The sequence below is a fragment of the Coloeus monedula genome (genome assembly GCF_965178545.1).
Source record: "Coloeus monedula genome assembly, chromosome: 5".
In the NCBI taxonomy this organism is placed as follows: Eukaryota; Metazoa; Chordata; class Aves; order Passeriformes; family Corvidae; genus Coloeus; species Coloeus monedula.
This window is the reverse complement of record NC_138785.1, coordinates 48,051,922-48,070,864: the sequence shown is the minus strand read 5'-3', so window position 1 is coordinate 48,070,864 and position 18,943 is coordinate 48,051,922. Positions and strand designations below refer to the sequence as shown.

At 41.4% G+C, this 18,943-nt stretch overlaps 1 protein-coding gene across 2 annotated transcripts in view; it reads right to left on the bottom strand.

Moving 5' to 3' along the window:
- The window catches only part of LNX1 (ligand of numb-protein X 1), a gene marked incomplete at both ends in the record, with an annotated part of 65,734 nt that overhangs the window by 32,030 nt on the left and 14,761 nt on the right, over positions 1–18,943 (bottom strand). For both annotated transcript variants that reach the window (XM_082281907.1, XM_082281908.1), the window contains 2 exons: positions 104–259; positions 1,859–2,100. In XM_082281907.1, coding sequence (XP_082138033.1) covers positions 104–259; positions 1,859–2,100 — 398 coding nt within the window. The remainder of the gene's footprint in view (positions 1–103; positions 260–1,858; positions 2,101–18,943) is intronic.

Below are 18,943 nucleotides of genomic sequence, written 5' to 3'. Positions count from 1 at the left end.
GCCCACCACATGAAAGGCATGTCAGCCATGGATATCCAGTTCCCACATGGATAGGGTCCCCTACCCCATTTTAAGTGATAACGTAAGATGAACAAAACATTACCTTCCTCTCCAGCAGCAGAGTTTCCAACAGTCTCCCTTTCCCGGTCAGTCGGGTTGGAAACGGCACTTCCACTTTTTGTCCTTCGAAGAACACTGAACGCCTTGTTTATTTTTTTAAAAGATCTGCTTCTTATAGTGGAACGTTCAAAATGTCGAGCTGCAACAGCAGGAAGAAAACAAATCAATACAGTTCAACATTTCTGGTCCAGAACCACAGCATTTCTGCAGCCCTCGGCATATGATGGGGTGTAACATCAACAGCAAGGCTGCCTGTACTTCACCTTTGCCTGAGTCCTGCTTATACTTCAAGGCTGCACCCACCTGAATCTGGGTACAATCACCCTGCCTCAGTCCCACACCCTTGAATTGCCACCTTCCTGTCTGTATGGCAAACCACATGGAGAAATCTCCTGTGAGTGTGGTAGCCTTGGAAAGAATAATCCTCCATCATGACAGAATCAGCAGCAATCCTGTGAAAAATACATATAAAATGTTTGACCAAATACATGTTTGACCAAAAAAAGCTGGAAGTCATTAAAAACTCTTGCTGAAAAAATCCCCACTACTACTACTACTGCCTCAAAACCTTACAATGCTTCCAACGAGCCATCAATGATTGCTAACTATTTCATGACAAAAAATTCAAATATTATCAGGTGGAAGGGATCAAAAAAACCACATATTCTGACTTCGGTAAGGCAATACAAAAGAAAAGTCATAATACTTTCAAAACATGTCATTCTTTTCCATCCTGCTAAAGATATCTTCATGGCTGTTGCTGTTCTGTCTGTTCCAGCTCTGCATGCTAGCCAAACATTGTAATCTAATAATGCAACATTCCCTCAAACCAGACTGTGGCCTCTACACTCTATAAAACTGACAGAATTTATTGAGATTCTGGTGCTCTCTTCTTGCACTCTTCCTTTCCTCACCTCTCCAAACCCTGGCACAACAAAAAGATAGTGCTTCTCATTTCCTAGTCTTTCTTATCCCTTAATCCATTTTCCCAACATGCAACTGGTGGCACACAAGGTGGGCTTTCCATTTTAGCTTCAGAATCCTCAAATACATGCTTTGAACTCACCATCAACACTTCTGAGTCTGCCTTTGGCCAGGCCATGTTTTTCAAATATGACACTCATCAGAGACAGGTGCAGTGTCACAAGGTGAAAGATCAAAGCAAAGTTTCCTGATGCAGCTTGTCCCTGACTGTTGTTTTTCAGCAGGACCCGCTCCTTCAAGCTGCACCTTCCCAAGAAGCTGGCAGATGTTCCCCAAGGTCCTAAGGCAATTCTTAAGGGTTTGGGTTTTTTTTCCTGAAAATACCTGGCAACTGCCAAACACCGTTCCCAACAGGATTTTGGGTAGGTGTCCATGTCTGTGGGGCTTACTTGGGCCATCAAGCATTAATGAAGACACATTATCCAGCTACACCATCTCCCCAGCCCATCACACATAACATTTAATCTTCCAACTGATAAGACTTGCCTAAATAATCTTTCTGAAGATTTGCAGTCTACATGTGTGCAGATAGACCATCTTTAGCTTGATGCTGCCCCTGGCCAAGCCATTTTCTTTTTCACCTCAAATCTATTGAGTCATTGAGTGTACAATTAGATAAATCATGTAAAATGAGAGCTTTTGCTTCCCCCTCCCCTTTTTATTTCTTTTTTTTTTAAATCCTCCAGTGACATATATTTAACAGAAAGGTTGAAAGGGGCTAGCAGGCTCTGAAGCCATCATTTTTGGCTCTTACTTCTGTTCCGGTTGCTGCGGTGCAGGTCTCCGGGGCTGCTGCCCAGCTGGCTGTCCTCTGAGGTGGGGCTGAAGGCCGGGTTCACCAGCCCTGGCTCATCTGTCATTAAGGCGATGGCCGCAGCTGCTGAGAGCTCAGGGCCCAGGGCAGCTACTGCTAAGCTGGAGCCATGGTCTGGAGAGCAGTCTTGGGAACGCCTCTTCCGTTCCTTGGTAAGGCCATAGTGGGATGCTCCTTTACATCTAAGGAGAAGGGAGAGAAAGGAGAGAGAAGGGAGAGACATGATAGCAAGGTGCATTTAAATGCTACGTACTTATAGAAATTATCTGGTTTCAGGGAATCACTTGGAGTACAAACTGTGATGATCATGTGAATGTGGATGATTAACAAGAGGGAAAAATGCCAGTGTGTGCTTCAAAGGAGGTGAGTTACCACCTTACATGGGAAGACTACTGCTGGTCAAGGAAAAATAGAGAGCTTCTGTCTTGTGTGTAGTCTTATCTGTATAAATAGTTACTGTGGATGCAAGAGGACAAGAATAGCAGAAGGCTAATTAAGCCAGAGGCTACAGTCTGTAATTTCCTACTTGCCTCTGGTCGACAAAGGAGAGCAGGATGGGGCCTGACAGCTTCTCTGGGTCTGCTGGTGAAATAAAAGACACCTAATCCAGTCCTGCCTCCTGAAAAACTCTCCCAGTCACCAAGGCGGTCACATGTGGAGGACAGCACTGTGGTCTGTAGAGACCACAGCAATCAATAAAGGGAGAGCTGCAGGTAGGAGCTGAACACCTGGGGGCTGCAGGAATCCAGGCCCCACACAGGCCTGTACTGATCATTTACTACTCAAACTGCACCTGATGAATTGGTTTCAAATTCAGCCATGGAGATGAAGTTACCAACTCTGCTATTCCAGCTCAACTGAGACACTAAAATAGGCAGGTCATTGCCTTGACAGAGGAAGAGGTGCAAGTGGGGATAGGGGGGTCTCACTGACCCTGCAGCCTCACCAGAGTCCAGGAGGGAGTGAGGAGCTCCCACCAAGGGACAGGGTCCAGGTCCTCATGCCAAGGTCCTTGGGCCAGCCTGGGACTTCACCAGCTTGGGAACCTCAGGGCAGGTTCTAAAATACTTCTGGGGGAAAATCCTCTGTTTCTAGTGGAGAAATACATGTTCCCAAAAGAGCTGAAGATACAGCATTGTAAGGGACAAATTACAAGCCTGCTTTGAAACAAACTTAGTTATGCTTCCAGCTATCTGCTCTAGATTCATCCTAGACAGCAAAGGCAGGACCATGCATGGCGTTTCTTTTTTAAGACTCATGAAAGAAAGTCACTTGAATGAAATTAAAGGTCACTGTAATCTTCATGAGTCAGTATTCAATTAAAGCTATAAAATAACTGAAAAGACAGAGTGACCAAGGACACATCACCTGTGGCTTCTCCAGCACCACTTCTGCCCATTGCCCACCCACTAGAACCACATTCAGTGCATAAAAAGAAAAATAAATCTGTCTTTTAATCATAATCTAATGAGCTTGGCCTACTTTCAGTTACTATTATGTCTTTCTTCATAGCAAAGGCTAACTGATGACTTTCATGGAAGTGCCCTGTAGGACAAACTCACAGAAATAGCTGCAGAAACCCTTAGGGATAGAAAGCTCTTTGTAATATATGGCATGCACAAAAGGCAATGCATAATACATACAGTACACAACGCCAGTGGGTTAAGTGTCACAAAAAGAAGTAGTACACTGAACAGAAGCTTTAGAAGAGAAAGGATTTTGGAAGCAGTTCCTGAGACAGAAAGATGATATGAGGAGATGTCATTGAGCTCTCTGTATCAGCTTCAGAGCAGCAGTTTAATTTCTGTCATGGTATTGACTTTTGATGAGACAATTGAATTAGAACCCGTTTTTGGCACTAAATTATGTTTTACCATCATTTACTTCGTTTCTGACAAGTTTCATCTTAAAGAGGGGAAAAATACTCAAACCAAACTGTGTCCTATTGATGCAACTGTGTAAGGGCTGTGTATATGCTTTAAGGCTTGGATAGGAATGGCTGTAACAGGAGTGATTTCTGAAACCTCTCACAAGCAAAATGAGGCATCTCAGAAGAAAATGCTCTTATGGAAGAGAAGGTTGGTCAACTACTTCAAAAGACCAATGAAAAGCTATCTGAGGCACCTATTGCAAGGCAAGACTACAACAATATTCATGTAAAACAGAAAGGAAAAGCTCTCCTGCCACCACTGCAGCAGGTATTTTTCTATTTCTTTCCAGAACCCTAAACCATGGCAGGATGCTCTCCTTTAGATTTCATAGGAAGCAGAAGCACAAAGGCCTTTCCCTTGTGCTACTCACCTAACCTTCTTCAACAGAGTGTTTTGGAAACCCATCCTTGATATCTCCCTCTTGCAGTAAGGTTACATTTGCTAATCCAGCCTATGAATGCTTGACAAAATAGTTAAAAAACTGTCTAAAGACCCAACACAATAAAGTGAACACAAAGAAGTGGCTTTGGGGAGAACTGTTAGCTGTTCTCAGAAGACAATCTCTGCTTTACAACAATCCTGCAAAGATTCAGAATATGATAAGACATATTCCTACTCCTCCCCATTTTATTTCATTTGCCTGTGTGTTTCTCATGTCAGTAAAGTTTCAGTGGCTGATACTAGAGCACCAGCCTTGTGAATGGGTATGTAAATGCAGATTTTCTTTTATTTGGCAGGTTCTATGAAGATCAATATGAAGGTCAAAAATGGCTCTGCCCAAATGTTCCTAGCTATTTGGATTCAACCACTGCCTGGTGCCCATCTGCACTTTGCTGCTACAGCCTTCACTTTCTGTGGAAATCCTCACTTGCTGCTGCTGGCTGCACTGCAGACGCACAGTCAACAGCTTCATTCCAACAGCAATGAACAGAAGACATCTACTTTGAATGTGGAGAGGACTGACACAGTTTAAGATGTGGCTTATTGGAGAAGACAAGTTGTCATGATACAAAGCACAAAGCATATCTTTCTAGCTCTGCCAGAAATAGTTAAAGAAGAAACAGAGCTCTTCAAGTATGATCACTGAAGCTATTTCTTAAATAATTGTGGCAGACATAAATGAACACAAATCAAGCCCTCTTTCTTCAGATTAACACAGTGTCCTTGAAGAAGAAAAAAAAAGTCCCAAGACCTCAAACTTGTAATAAAATTTGCAACAGCATCTCTTCACTTTCATTGTTTTGCTTGTGCTGACACTGCTGTGATAACAGAAAACATAAGAAACGACTGTCTAAGTGGAATCATATTTATAGTGTCTAAGCTACATTTTTCCATATGGTTGGATTTGGCTCCCAGAAAAGAGAGAAACATAAAACAGCTACATGCCAGTAGTAATTAGCTCTCTCATTGTGAATATTAATCACAATTCCTGATTTGCAGCTGCAAGAATGGGATACCTGATTAACATGGCCAGTCAGAAAGTGAAAGCAACACTGTCTGCAGGCCAAGGTGAACTACAGATTTATGTTCCTTCTTAGTTGTGCTGGACAGCAAGTACATCCATGCAGCCGTATGATACAGAAACAATTTGAAGGCCAAACCCCAGAGAAATAAACAGACATGAATAATGTGTGTTGTGCAGTTCGTGCCGTTATAGTGTCACTAGGCGCATACAGGAAACGGAGAAAATAGTTTCTTCTGTTTGCACAGCCTCTTTTATGAAGCAGATATCTACTGTCTGAAATTCTGGCCATATGAGCTAACCACTGGGAGGTGGGAGAGCAGTGGTGGCTGCTGAATTTACCCAGGGCTGCAATACTGGCTGGTATCAACACTGGCAGCCACAGGGCAATCTTTGCCCTGCACCCTGTTTCACACTCAAGGGAGACTGCACTCTAGGCTTCAGGAGGAGCACATCCCAAGAGCCAGAGCAAAGAGATGCAAAACCCTGGGGCTCCCTTAACTTGGTCCTACCATTTGTAAAAACAATCTTCAGCTAAACTCAAGGCCAACAGAAATATATCCATGTCACTTGAAATTCAAATTAAAACAGTGGTTTGAAAAGAGAGTTCTCCTTGCAGCATCGCAAAGGAGGGATTGAAAATAGGATTGACCTCAAGGATTTCAATTACCCAGGCTGACATAGGGCAAAAATGTAGAGCCAAAACATAAGCAAGGACAACTGCATAGATTTATTCACCTCTCTTCTAGTGATCTAAATAAAGCAATTCCACAGGTAAAAAATTATATGTATGTATTTGCCCATGGAAGGGGGACTGGAACTAGATGATCTTTACAGTTCCTCCCAACACAAACCATTCTATGATTCTATGATTTATAATGCATTTGTTCTTAAAAGTGCCCTGCTTTCTGTGTCATTTCACAGTCTCTGCCTGGGCATGAAACACGGCAAAAAAGTGAATCTGAAAAGTCACAGTGGTTGTGAGCCAGGCCCAACACAAATAAACAGAGCAGAAACCCTCCCCTGCTCAGTTCCAGTAGTGCTTTCTCAACCTCACTTCCAGCATCAGTCGTATTTTGGAGCTGTTTTGCTTTAGTGCAGCAGCAATGGACACGTTGTCTGAATGCAATTAAGAATAATGTATACAAAGCACTTAAAATTGCCCATCAGAAGAAAATACTGCATAATGGGCTGTCATTGCTGATCCAAAGCTAAACCCTGATCAGGGTAGACAAGTATGTTTCAGCTATGGTCTCATTGCAAGCAGCCTCATCCCTGTGTAATTTGGTCTTGATACAAGCTGGGGTTCAAAGTATCAACAGCAAGTATTATACCCCGGTTACACAAACTCCCCAAATACTCTAGCACCCATGAACTAATCTAGTGGAAAGGATGATGGAGAAACCAAAGCTGATCAACAAGGAGCATCCTGGATAACCTGGTGCTGATAACCTCCCTTGTGAGACCCTGCTGAGAGGCTCCTGCTGTGCCTGGGAAGAAAGGAGAGATGGGGTTTAATTGGAGAAGTTGACTCACAAGAAGGTGTTGACAATTCCTGCCCCACAGGGACCATTCACACCATGTGCACATTAGCAGTGACAGAAGTCCAAACATAACCCAAATACCAACCACATGGATTTCAGGCCAAACACTTAAACTCTAAAGTTTTCTTGATCAGTTCTCAGACAGGGACAACACCAACTCTTCTGATCTCACTTTTGCCAACAGTGCACCAAGAAATGGAGTCAAATATGAAAAAGAAGCAAGGCACCTGAACTCCCACTATATCCCATGTTACAGATATAAGCTAAAATGCAACAAATACACAATCTCCCCTCCAGTCTAACCATACTGGTGCTTAAGAGGTCAGAGATGTCAGTACCTTTGGCAGTGAAGGTGACCACTACCCTGCTGCTCTTTGATGACATTGCAATATCCTTCCTCAGAAAACTAGCTTCTGTGAGTTCTGGTCCTATGTGCAAAATTTCTCTTTCTTTTTTTGCGGCATAGGGAAATCAATCCCAGAACAGAGTGCTTAACAGAAATTATTTTTCCTTGGTAATTCTGAGTTCCTGAAAGGATTAGCTATTGTGTGAATGTTGCATATGGAAAAAAAGCTTCATAAGTAAGTACCTGGTTTTTTTTAAATGCATGTGCCTTTTCTGCTTTTTATAAAGAACTGTCTCATGTCAAGAACATTCCTCAAGCTACTGTAATCACCAGCTATGGCTAGGAAGGTCCTGCCTACATCAAACCTTACTCAATATTGATAAAGAAGGGAATGAGCTATGTACAAAGCAAAGCTTAAACTTCTGGATTACAGTTTCCAGTGAACATTTGCTGAAAGACAGGCTGCAAAACCCATATCTAAGCAGGCAACTAGAAACAGGCTGATCTGCACCTGCACTTGAATTTCATAATGCCAGCAATATTTCCAGGTGCTTGCCACTGCTGTTCTGGGCACTGTGTACCCTGTCATTGATGCACTTGGGTATCTTCTCCCTGATGATCTCTCAGTGTCAGAGACTTGCCATCTTGTTTGGGGGGGAAAAATGCATATGTTTCACTTACATGGGAAATTGCCCCAGTTACTACGGCTCTTTAATGTCAATAACCCAGTAAACAAAAGCCTTTTAGAGACAGCCTCCTGACACCTGGGGCATCAGGGCTGGCTTGGAGGGCAGCATGGGCCAGTGGCATGATCCCTGCTGCCTCTGGAGGGTTGAGGATCAGCAATTCCTTCCTATGGTTCCATAAACACTGCTCTTCCCAGTGTCAGCACAGAGATAGCTATGATAGAAGCTGAGGCAAATGGCTTCTCTGTCTAGCTGTCAGAGAGATTTTCTCATGTTATTTGCACTCTATTGTCAGCCAGAGGCCTTTGCTATAGTATAAACATTTAATAGATTTAGTGGTTCTGTATTTCTGCATTACTAGTCTCTAAATATTTATAAAGGTCCTCTTAACATTTATTTCTTTAAGCTAAAGTTATTTAGCTTAAATACTTTCCCACAAGACAGGAGAAACCTCTCACATATCTATCTTTTTCAGTTTAATTTCTGCATATTCTTGTTATGGTTTCCTAATGGTCTTTTCCACACTTTTTGTATTAATAAGACATCACAATTCACTAAATTCTGGAAAACTACCTTACTAGCAAAGCCTAAAATTGTGCTTTGTCCTATCTGTAAAGATCTGACCCCAGGGAAGGGCTGTCATTTCCATTATGCTTTTGCACTAAGGTGCTGTCAAACAAAATATATTTGTGCATTATATAAGGAACGTGCGCAGGAGTATCTGTATGCTTATATTTCCACGTCAGCTACTCTGTATGAATTTGGGTCCACCACCTGAATAAGGATTTATAGTTCTCATAGAATAAAAAGGCATCATTTTCTAAGCATATGAGGGAAAAGAATATTGAACACTCTTGATAATTACAATTTAGTCATCAGCTATAGTGACATACTCCTATTTCTGTGATTTGTTCACTGAGAAGGAGGAGCAAGCATGGCTCATCATCATGTTTCAGGCCCTTGAAAGTATTTTGTGTTGATGAAGAATGGAATTGCAGTTCAGAGTTCAGACCCCACAACTCCCCAAACCACCAATGGACAAAGACTTGGTGCCAGACACAAACTGAACAAGCATTCAATGAAAACCAAATACCTATTTCATATTTGACTGCACATACTGAAAAAAGGGGGGAATCTCCACATTTCCCACTAGTTTTCAGGAGAGTTAAAAGAACTTGGAACATATTTTTAATATTAAATATACTGTAGAGCTTGAATTTCATGTGTATACTAGCAAAGTATCATGTAACATGAGGTCATGTTTAAGATTTTTTTCCCCCCTTCTCTTTAAAACTCAAAAAGTTGTATTTCAACCACCATCTTGACCTTCTATTATGAAATCTTTTTAAAGGCCCATTAACATCTATCATGGGAACAGGGAGCTGGAAGAAATTGGAAAACAATACTAGTTGTCTGCAATTGCAGACAAAAATCATGGCTGGGATTATTGTGCTATGATCCCAGTTGTTGTTGGGACTAAGTAAAAATTGTTGGTCCAAATCATGTTCTCTTTCTCTCCTGACACTTCTTCCAGGCCATTATTCTGTCACTGATGATTTTGAAACTACAACTGTACTGATTTTTCTTCAAGGTGAGATTATAATTTCAACTTCTAGTCTTAAAGCAATCCAACAAATTTCAGCTGTCTTACATATAGGAGAACGGAGTTGTAAATTGCTAGAGAGATGGGAGATGGGCAAGCTGGCACCCCAGCTGAAAATGTCAACTTTTTTTCACAGGTTGGCACACCTTGTTTTTGCTTAACATAACTACTACTTTAGAGCAGCCAATATTCACAATTGACTTTGTGACTTCACCTTCTAAGACCCTTTCCCCCCGTGTTCAAGTCATGAATGCTCTGAGAATGCACAAAGGCATCAGCAGGCTGTTCCCACTGCTCACATAAGGCATAGCCTTGAGTTGCTTCTAGAGCTTCTGCCTTTTCCAATACTGAGCCTTGAGTTGCTTCTAGAGCGTCTACCTTTTCCAATACTGCCTTTAAATGCAATGCTTGTAGAGCACAAGTAGACTTCAAGCTACAAAACTGAGGAGTCAAGCAGGGTGAAAGACTGCAGTCAGTCTATTATTCATTATTTACTCCTAGATTACAAACAAATTCATTTGCCTACATTACTCCTAAACAAACATTTGTCATCACAGAGAAGTTACCGGCCAGAAGCACAGTATCAGAGTGATCTTGTGTGATACAAAACAACTTCAGTATTTATTTATACTGAACTTAATTAAAGACTGAAGCTCCCAAAGAGTGATCTACATATCTCATGCAATCTACTCACATCAGCTGACACAAGCAAGGAAAACAGAAGTAGCACACTATCTCTAGTTCCTGGTAGGTGCTCAGGTACTGACACAGGAAGGAACCTATGAGTACCTGGTCGGAGATTCAGAGCAAAATAAGAGAAAAACAAGACACTTGGGACTAGCAGTTTTGAGCTGGTGAGAGCCTGTAAACCTTGCTGATGGCTTGTAATACTTACAGCATGCAACATATAATACATAATTTAAACCCACTAATCCTGTTCAAGTGCTGTATTAAAGTACTGAAATACTAAAAACTCCTCTTGACTTCAGCAGAAGTGGAGCTTGATGAAAACTTTACCAGGTGTTTTCATCACATTCCAGAATTGTATCATTACCTATAAAACATACTTAAAAGATTCAGCTTTTACCACTTAAAGAAGAGTCAAACTTGAACATTTTTCCAAAAGAAAGTGAGAAAACACAAATTAGAAGGAGAGTTTTCTTCATGGAGAATGTGGATATTTAGCAATATTTGTACATTCTTTTATCTACAGAAGTTGAGCATGAGGGAGCGATCACAAGTAATGTGTATCAGTTGGGTATTTGGAAAGCAATGTAAGACCTGCCACGAGCAGCTGTGAGCTTCATATCTGCTTTTCAAGTCCATCCAAGACCACTCAAAGAACTAGCACTTGGCCAGCAATCTTGACCACTGATTCTGCCTCACACTAACAAAATAATGATAATACAACCATTTACATTAGGAATTGAGATCGTATATAATGAAGCTGCAGCAGGATCACTGACAACATTCCTCATTTAGAACCTTAACTAAAAAATGAGCCTAAGGAAACTCACAGCCTGTATACACAAAGGCTCGAAAAATGCTGCTAAAATCAGGTTATCTATGACAAAAATAACAAGTGTGAAGACAAAGGAATTCTTAAGGCATTGCAATGCTCTTTTTCATAGTCTCACACAATCCAATACACTGCGTTTTTCAAATTACGTAGGTACACATATAATTAATGTTAAGAATAAGCATTCAATGTGTTGATTCATATGCTTTTCATGTTTATTGTTCAGTCTTTTGATCATCAGATTATATTCAACAGGTAAAACTAGTCTCCTGGAACTTAATATCTCAGCATTGTCTTCCTCTCCTACTATCCCCACCTATGCTATAAAAACTTTATGATGCAGTGAGCAAAATATGTTTGCAATGGGACAAGGAGGGTTGGTTTTTTAACAAGACTGACAGGATCAGCTTAACCTGATTCTTGCAGCCACAGACAGAAAAGCCTGACAGACAGAAACTTTGTATTTACACATATTTAGCATGCATTTATTTTTAAAATAAAAATAATTACATTATTTGCTATGTCACAGACTCAGCAAGTCAGCACTACTGAGAGCAGGTGTGAGGCTTCTGTTGGCAACAAGAAGTAACACATGCACATAGGTCTCTAGATATAATAAAAAGGGAACGCTGTGTTCAGTTTCAAGATGTTTTCAACCCAAGGCTTGAGTTTACTACTGTGTTCTCCACTGGAATTTGAAATTATAGGAAACAATAGAGCTGCATCCAGCAAATAATAGATGCTGTCTTTATACCATCTTATTCACAGAACATGCTGTGGACAGCCATCCACACCTCTAGCTCTGGTGGCACTTTTCTCTCTGACCACTGTGACCCAAAAGTCACATAAGATCCCTTTTAGGTTGGCATGGATATCTAAATTATATTGCTAACACATCTTGGTACATATCATGCTCTAAACACATCTTTGTTTCCTCATAGGGAAGATCACAGAAAAGGAGGTCTCAGCTCACCTCAGCAGTTGAAAAACCACAGAGATCCCTGTCAGATGCCTGAGTCTTGAGCAAACAGCTCTGCCAGTACAACTAAGTAGCTTCTTAAGATGTCATAAATGTTTCCCATATTCTTATCAAACCTGATACCTAATATTCAACAAGGACCTAAATCAGGCCTGTAAGTAAACTGCATCACAGTCTTCTCTTTTGCACGTATGATTAGGAGTGGGTGGATCACAGGGACATCACAAGCCAGTTTTCAGAAACCCAAATCCCCCCAGACCCATTGGACATGCAAAAAACTTCACTGCTTGTGTTTTAGGGGTTCCACCCAGTTGAATATGAGATATTTCAGTGAGATATTTCTCCCATCAATAAAATAAACACACATTGTAAAAGCATTTAAGGGCTTCAGAAAGTCCAAATCCAGCCACAGCACAAGTACGGCTGGAATGTTGTTTACAGTCTCCTGAAAGCTCACATAGTAGGAAATGCTCACTTATGCTGTAAAAATCGTGAAAATTTCTTTTTCTTGGAACACACTTGTATAACAGAACTATCAGAAAAACTTTTAACCTGAATTCCTTTATCCAAATCTGAAAAAAGCCCAATCCACTCACCCTTCTCCCCACATAGGCGCTTACAGGCAGTGCTGTGTTCAATATCATGGAAAGCACCCAAAATGGCAGTGGTGTGGCTTCCCTCCTGTTGTATGCAGACCACTGTGAGCTCTCCCTTGGAAGGGAAGGCTGAAGGAGCTCACACCCTCACACCTCGGTTTTCAGGAGTGCTCTAACCACTAAAGCTCATGTTGGGATAAGGCTGATCTCTGCTCCTTCTGCTGAAGCTTATTCAGAGAGGTGAATTAAGAAAGAGGGACACAATGCGGCGTCCAAATGGAAAACTGGCACCTAGGAAGGCAGAAACTGAGTCCTGCTTTAGAGCCTGCTGTGGCTTTTCAGTTGAATTTGGGGGAGGTTCACAAGAAAAGGCACTCTTAGTCCAGCCAGTATCTTGGGGAGAGCCTGGCCATCTAGGCACACAAGCCCATCTTCAGTCTGAAGCTGAAGAATTGGCCTTAGAGGCTTCAGATACAGGTTGAGAACCTCTCTGTAAAACTGTGTATTATTTTCTTAGCTTACCAAGATATAACTGGTGAATCAAGAAATAAAACACACAAATTAGGGTGCAAGCAGGAATTCAACCTTGAAACCCCGTAAGTACAAAAGATGCCTTCATAAGTGGGTACCATACTGCGAACAACACAAAATGTGTTGTCCCTGACAAAGAAAAGTATCATAAAATCATAGAAGAGCCGAGGCTGGAAGGGACCCCAACACATCTTGTCATCCAACCTTTCACGGGAGAGGAAGCCTAGATGAGATTATCTAGCATCCTCTCCAAAACCTTAAGTGCTAAAAATTTTATCTAAAATGATTAACCTTAAGCATCTTGAAAACCTTAAGTAATGGAAACTCTACTATATCCCTGGGGATATTGTTCCAGTGAACGATTGCACTCACTGTGAAAAAAAGTAGGAGGAGAAAGCAAGTTTTGCTCTGTACCTTCCTTTAAAAAAATTTTTGTCAGGTTGTTGTTCCTTCATATTCCTTAGCTTACAGATGTAAGGTTTCTTTAGGTTTTCTTAGCCATTTCTATTCTCTCAGATTTCATGCTATTTTTGCTTTGTATAAATAAGAGATCATGAAATGGTTTAGGTTAGAATGAACCTAAAAGACCACCTAGGCCCAACCCCCTTCCATGGACAGGGGCACCTTTCACTAGACCAGGTTGCTCAAGGCCTTCTCCAACCTGTCCTTGAACACTGTCAGGCTTGGGGCATCCACAACGTCCCTGGGCAAGCCATTCCAGTGTCTCACCATCCTCACAGTAAAGAATTTCTTCCTTATATCTAACCTAAGTTTTCCTTCTTTCAATTTGTACCCATTACTCCTTGTCCTATCACTAGAGTCCCTGACAGTCTCTCTCTGGCTTCCCTGTCAGCCCCCTTCAGATACTTCAGATACTGGATGTTTTCTCTCTGGTTTTAGGTTTTTTTTTTTTTTTTTTTCTTTAATTATTCAATTTTTAGAAAAACCCCTTCAGGATAAGAGGCAGTCATTTCATACTGTCCTGTTACAAAACACATTGACTTTTGTATTCATCCAACTAAAATACTGGAAACAGAATAAAAAAGTACAAAATGTTCTTTAGGAAGGTGCAGTTTCCTTTCCCTTTTACAACACTGCAGCCTTGGAAAATTCAATATCCAAGTTCTAATGACTGGTCTTGCTTTCAATTTTAAAATATAAACATCATGTGTACAGCTGGGCATCTAGAACATGGTGGGAAAACCTGAGCAGCAGGTTTAGAGTACTGAACCTTGAGCATGAGCTACAATTATATTTCTCTGGGTAATACAATACAGTGGCCTGCTCTTGTTGTTCTAGGAGAAGGAACATCCTGCCTGACCTTGCTGCTCCCACAAAATGGGTCGGGGCTGCTGTGCGACAGCCTGTCCTGAAATGAATCCAAACTGTGGATTCTCTGTGACAGTTTGTGGCATCTGGGTGACTCAGACAGCCTCTGTGCCTGAGGCTGTTCCAGCCCAGGCTGTGATTTTGTTAACGTCACAATTTAAGTAGACTTGGGTCTTGTTAGCAGTAATGATGGACTCCCTGAAGGAAAACCAAGGTGGCATTGGAAATGATGTCAATTCATTATCAGCTCTGAGATGGGGATAATTACATCTGTCTTCTTCAAACTGAGATGACCCTGGTCCTTCAGAAGGCAGCTGGCAATCTAACTTCCAGCAGCATGCTCATGCCATGCCATGCCTCATCATCTGATAATTTTCACATCAAAGGCATTGCTGAAGGTGACCCAAACCATCATCAAAAAACAGGATCTCCAGCTGGACATATATACTAGTGTCCAGTGGACAGCAGCATGCTGGGGGCATTGGACATGTTTGCAGCCCTGACTGAGACATAGATAAAACAAATCCTACTTGCTTCACGTAAATATAACCACAGCACGCTGTCAATGCAGATGGCTTGACAAGCCATATAACAGAAGTAATCTTATAGATACAATGAGAAATTTCGCAATGGTTCCAAAATATCCACCTCAGCCTGACATGACACTGAAGACTAAAACAAAAAAAAGGTAGACAGACTAAACAAAATTTGTAGTGCATTTAAATATTTATATTAGAAACTGAGACATGGGTTTCTGTTGTAGTAATTTTTCACGTCTTGGACCAGTGGTTGGCAGTTTACCTATCTTCAGCTTCTGAGGAATTTCCTTAACTGCCCTAAAACAAGTTTGCTTCCTGAAGGGCAAAGCCAGTTACTCAGCACTGGCTGAGTTTAAAAGAGTGCAACATAGAAAGGAGGAAGAAGAAAGGGGAATAAATATCTAACAATTAGTGATTGTAAACAGAACAGCCTCGGCATATAATTTCTTTTTCTTTAAAAGCTAATTGAAGATGCTACAGCTTGCTACTGCAACATCATGTTGCAGGGTTTTCTGAGTACTTAAATACTGGCATTAAGATGACCTTCCAAAATTGAGCACAAAGTATTCTGTAAAGGTTAACCACATTCAGTTTACAGAGGTGGTGCTGCTTCCTAGGGGTTGTCTGCAACAGGGAAGTACCTGATTACTGTAGTGGTTGTGGAATGATACCTCAGGCATACTATGTATATTACATGTGTAGGCAACACATCTGAGAATAGCTTCCCTGGAGACATCCCTGTTTCAGAGTAAGAGTATTCACCAGAGCAGCTATCCTAGAATACGAACAGTATTGTCACTTCACAACCAACTTTATAATGGATTAACTTCCCTGTGTGTTAAAACCACCTTTTTGGGATAATTCCTGCCCATTCTTCCCTGCCCTTTCTTCTGGTCATGAGATATCTCATTGTTCAAGCCCTGGGTCTCTTTGAGAGACAAGGTCTACCCCTCATTGTGCCACATCTTGAAAATGAGTTACTAGGTTTGCTTTGTTTAATATGTAATGAAGAGTCCTTATTGCCTACTATGTTTTTTTTTGTTCAATGTCCCCCACAATACAGGATTTGGCTCTTTAAACTACCATAGCATAAAAAGCAGTAAGAATTAAAGCATTGCCACAAAGCCCTAACTGTAGGAACAGCACTTATTTTCCCTCAGCACCTCAAGCAAAAAGGAGAGAGGGGAACAAAGTAACATCCAGTTACCTTCTAAAAGCACAAAAGAGTTCGGGATGCCAAACATCCACGTGTTACTAAATATGTCACTGCATCCATGCGTTGCTAAAGATGCAGAATCATGAGTCACCTGAATTTCTGTGCTCAGCCCTGGACCTGACAACTCAACAATGCCTTGCAAGGGTGAGGACGATTTTGCTGCAATGTAACTATTTCAGAAGACCTGGAAGAAGCACTCTTTGCAAAGCAGCCAGAAGGGAGGGGAGGATAACCTCAGCAACTGCTTCCCTGGCAGAGGGGACTATAAGCAGCACAGCTGTTCTTTTTGGAAATGTCAGAGAGAGAAAAAAGAAGGTGACTAGGGAGTTGTCATTGTCAGAAAGCACAATAGGTGATTCCAGAATAATGCTTCACACAGTCATAAGCTTTTATTGAAAACATTGCTCAGGAAGCCCAGGCCTGACTAACTTTCCAAATAGCAAACACTGCTTGAAAAACAGAGATGTAAATTATAAAATTACTTAGCATCCAGTTTCTCTGTTTTTCTCTGACAAAGGAGAGCACAGTCATGTCCTAGTGCAGATGCTGCAGCTGAGATAGCCTTATGTTAGCCCTCTCCTGCCCAGTCACAGCCACATCTACATAATGTCCCAGGAGGATTTCAGGTCATACCCATGACTCTACCTCTCTCCCTGTGTCTGCCCCCTTGGTAAGACACTTGGTCCATGAAGGGCCAGTTGTCCCACAGAAAACAGCAAAACTCTGTTTGTTCCTGGGTTGTGCAAGAATTCACACACCTTCAGAGACAAAACACTATCTCTAGGCTGTTTTGAAGTACTGTAAGTGTGTACCCATGCAGCAAGCCAAAGTAGGTTTCAGATAGACATGTGCTATCTCCTGTCCTCCTTTGTTTCTGTGGCCTCCCCAGGAAGGACCATGGGGACAGAGGAAGGCGTGGCATATGGTGCCAGACTTACCTCACTCTCAGGCACTGCCAGGAGATGAGGAAAAAAAATCACACAGAAGATTTTGAACGAAAAAATCATAAACCCAGACTTTCCCTTCAGTCAACAGAAAAAAAACCCCACCAAACCTAAACCCTCTGCTCCCTTATGCCTGGCACACTGAGGTGAAATGGATGTGTCAAAGTGATTCCTACTTCATCCCCATCACTGTGGTCAATGAGAGGTGGTGAGAGGGGACCAGGATTAATGCTCAGCCTATAGCTATGCAGTACAGCTTCTTCAGTAATTTATAAGATAGGCAGCAAGTCTGTTCACCCTAAACCCCTTGAAGCCTTCTGTGGTGGCACGCATGGGCCTTACAATGGCATACAAGCTTCAGAGCTGGAGATAAACAGGGACCTTTCCACACCCTGGCCCTTCAGCAGCTGATCTGACCATTCAGCAATGGGTCGCTGTTTTATCACAAGTCCTGTTACTCTCCTGAAAACATGCTGCTCCAAAGGGACTTTCTGGTCAGTGTTAAAGTAATGGAATTCGTGTTTGCCAATGCAGGGAGATAAATTTCACCAAAAAAAAAAAGTATGAGAAAAGTCACTGTTTTTTAAGGTCTGCTGTCATACAACTACCATTGTCATAAGGGACAGGAAAAGTGCAGTCTGAGGTTTTACAAAGCTCCCACACAGGCGTATGTATTTTTTGAGGGAGGGAAAGGTTGTCACAAAGATTGCAGAAGCTGGAGTCCATGACATTTTATTCATATTGTTTCAACTCATTCACCCACATGCCCTCAAGGGATGTTCCGTATTTTAAAATTGTGGTTTCTGCTAAAAACTGCGTGGTGTGAAGTAGTATGGTTAGACATCCTTTCTCAAAAAATTTTTTTTTGATCTCTACTATTCTGTCTCTCTTCTCTGTAGGTGTGAAAAACAGAAGCTTTCCCATGTATGCAAAACCTTGTTTTCTTCTAAATTCATTCAAATTAAATTCAAGAGAGTAATTTGTTGGAGTCAATGGAATAATAACTGTATAGAACTAAGTTAAGTGAAAAAAAAAATCGAGTATGTTGATATGGCTGTTTTCATAACTTCTTCCATATCATCCTCTGTCTGGGTACTGGAATAGCAGCAGAGAACAACTACAACAAGGTTCTTGAACTAAACAAATCAACTAAGCAAGAGGAATTGAATTATACCGGGAAAGAACTTATGACCCCTATTTTTTTTTTTTGGCTTGTTTTATTCTCACCATTTGTAGTGGGTTTCATAGGACAGTTTGCAATTCCTTTAAGAATTTCAGTCCAGATGGTAATTTAAATAGGCAGAGGATCAGTTGATAAAACTCTGATTAGATGTCAGCTCTTCAACAGAGCTATTTCCATGGCCTGACTTAACCTATGTTTAGTCTAACAGATAAATGTTTATAATTCACCAAGACTGCTGAAGTGAAAGTAGTATAAAGGGAGTCTTAGCAAGTCTGGTCAACCCATAAGGATTTCCTTGCTTTTAGTCTTCAGCTCCACATATTTTGCTGAAATTAAGTTCTACAGCTTAAATTCACAATACATTACATTAATCCATAAGTTTAAAGTAAGAAACACAATCAGCTCAGAGTTTTGCAGTGCTGCAACAGTGCAAGGTAATAGAGGACACATGGCTTGGTGTGTTCAGCACCATTGGAACCAACCACAAGGGTCCTTGACAGATCAAGTCAGCCAGTTTCTCTCTTTTCTTCTTCCTCTCCTTCAACAAGACAAGACACTCAAGTGAATAGTCCTTTCACTGATTATTTCACTATTACACAGACGAGAGAAGGATGCAG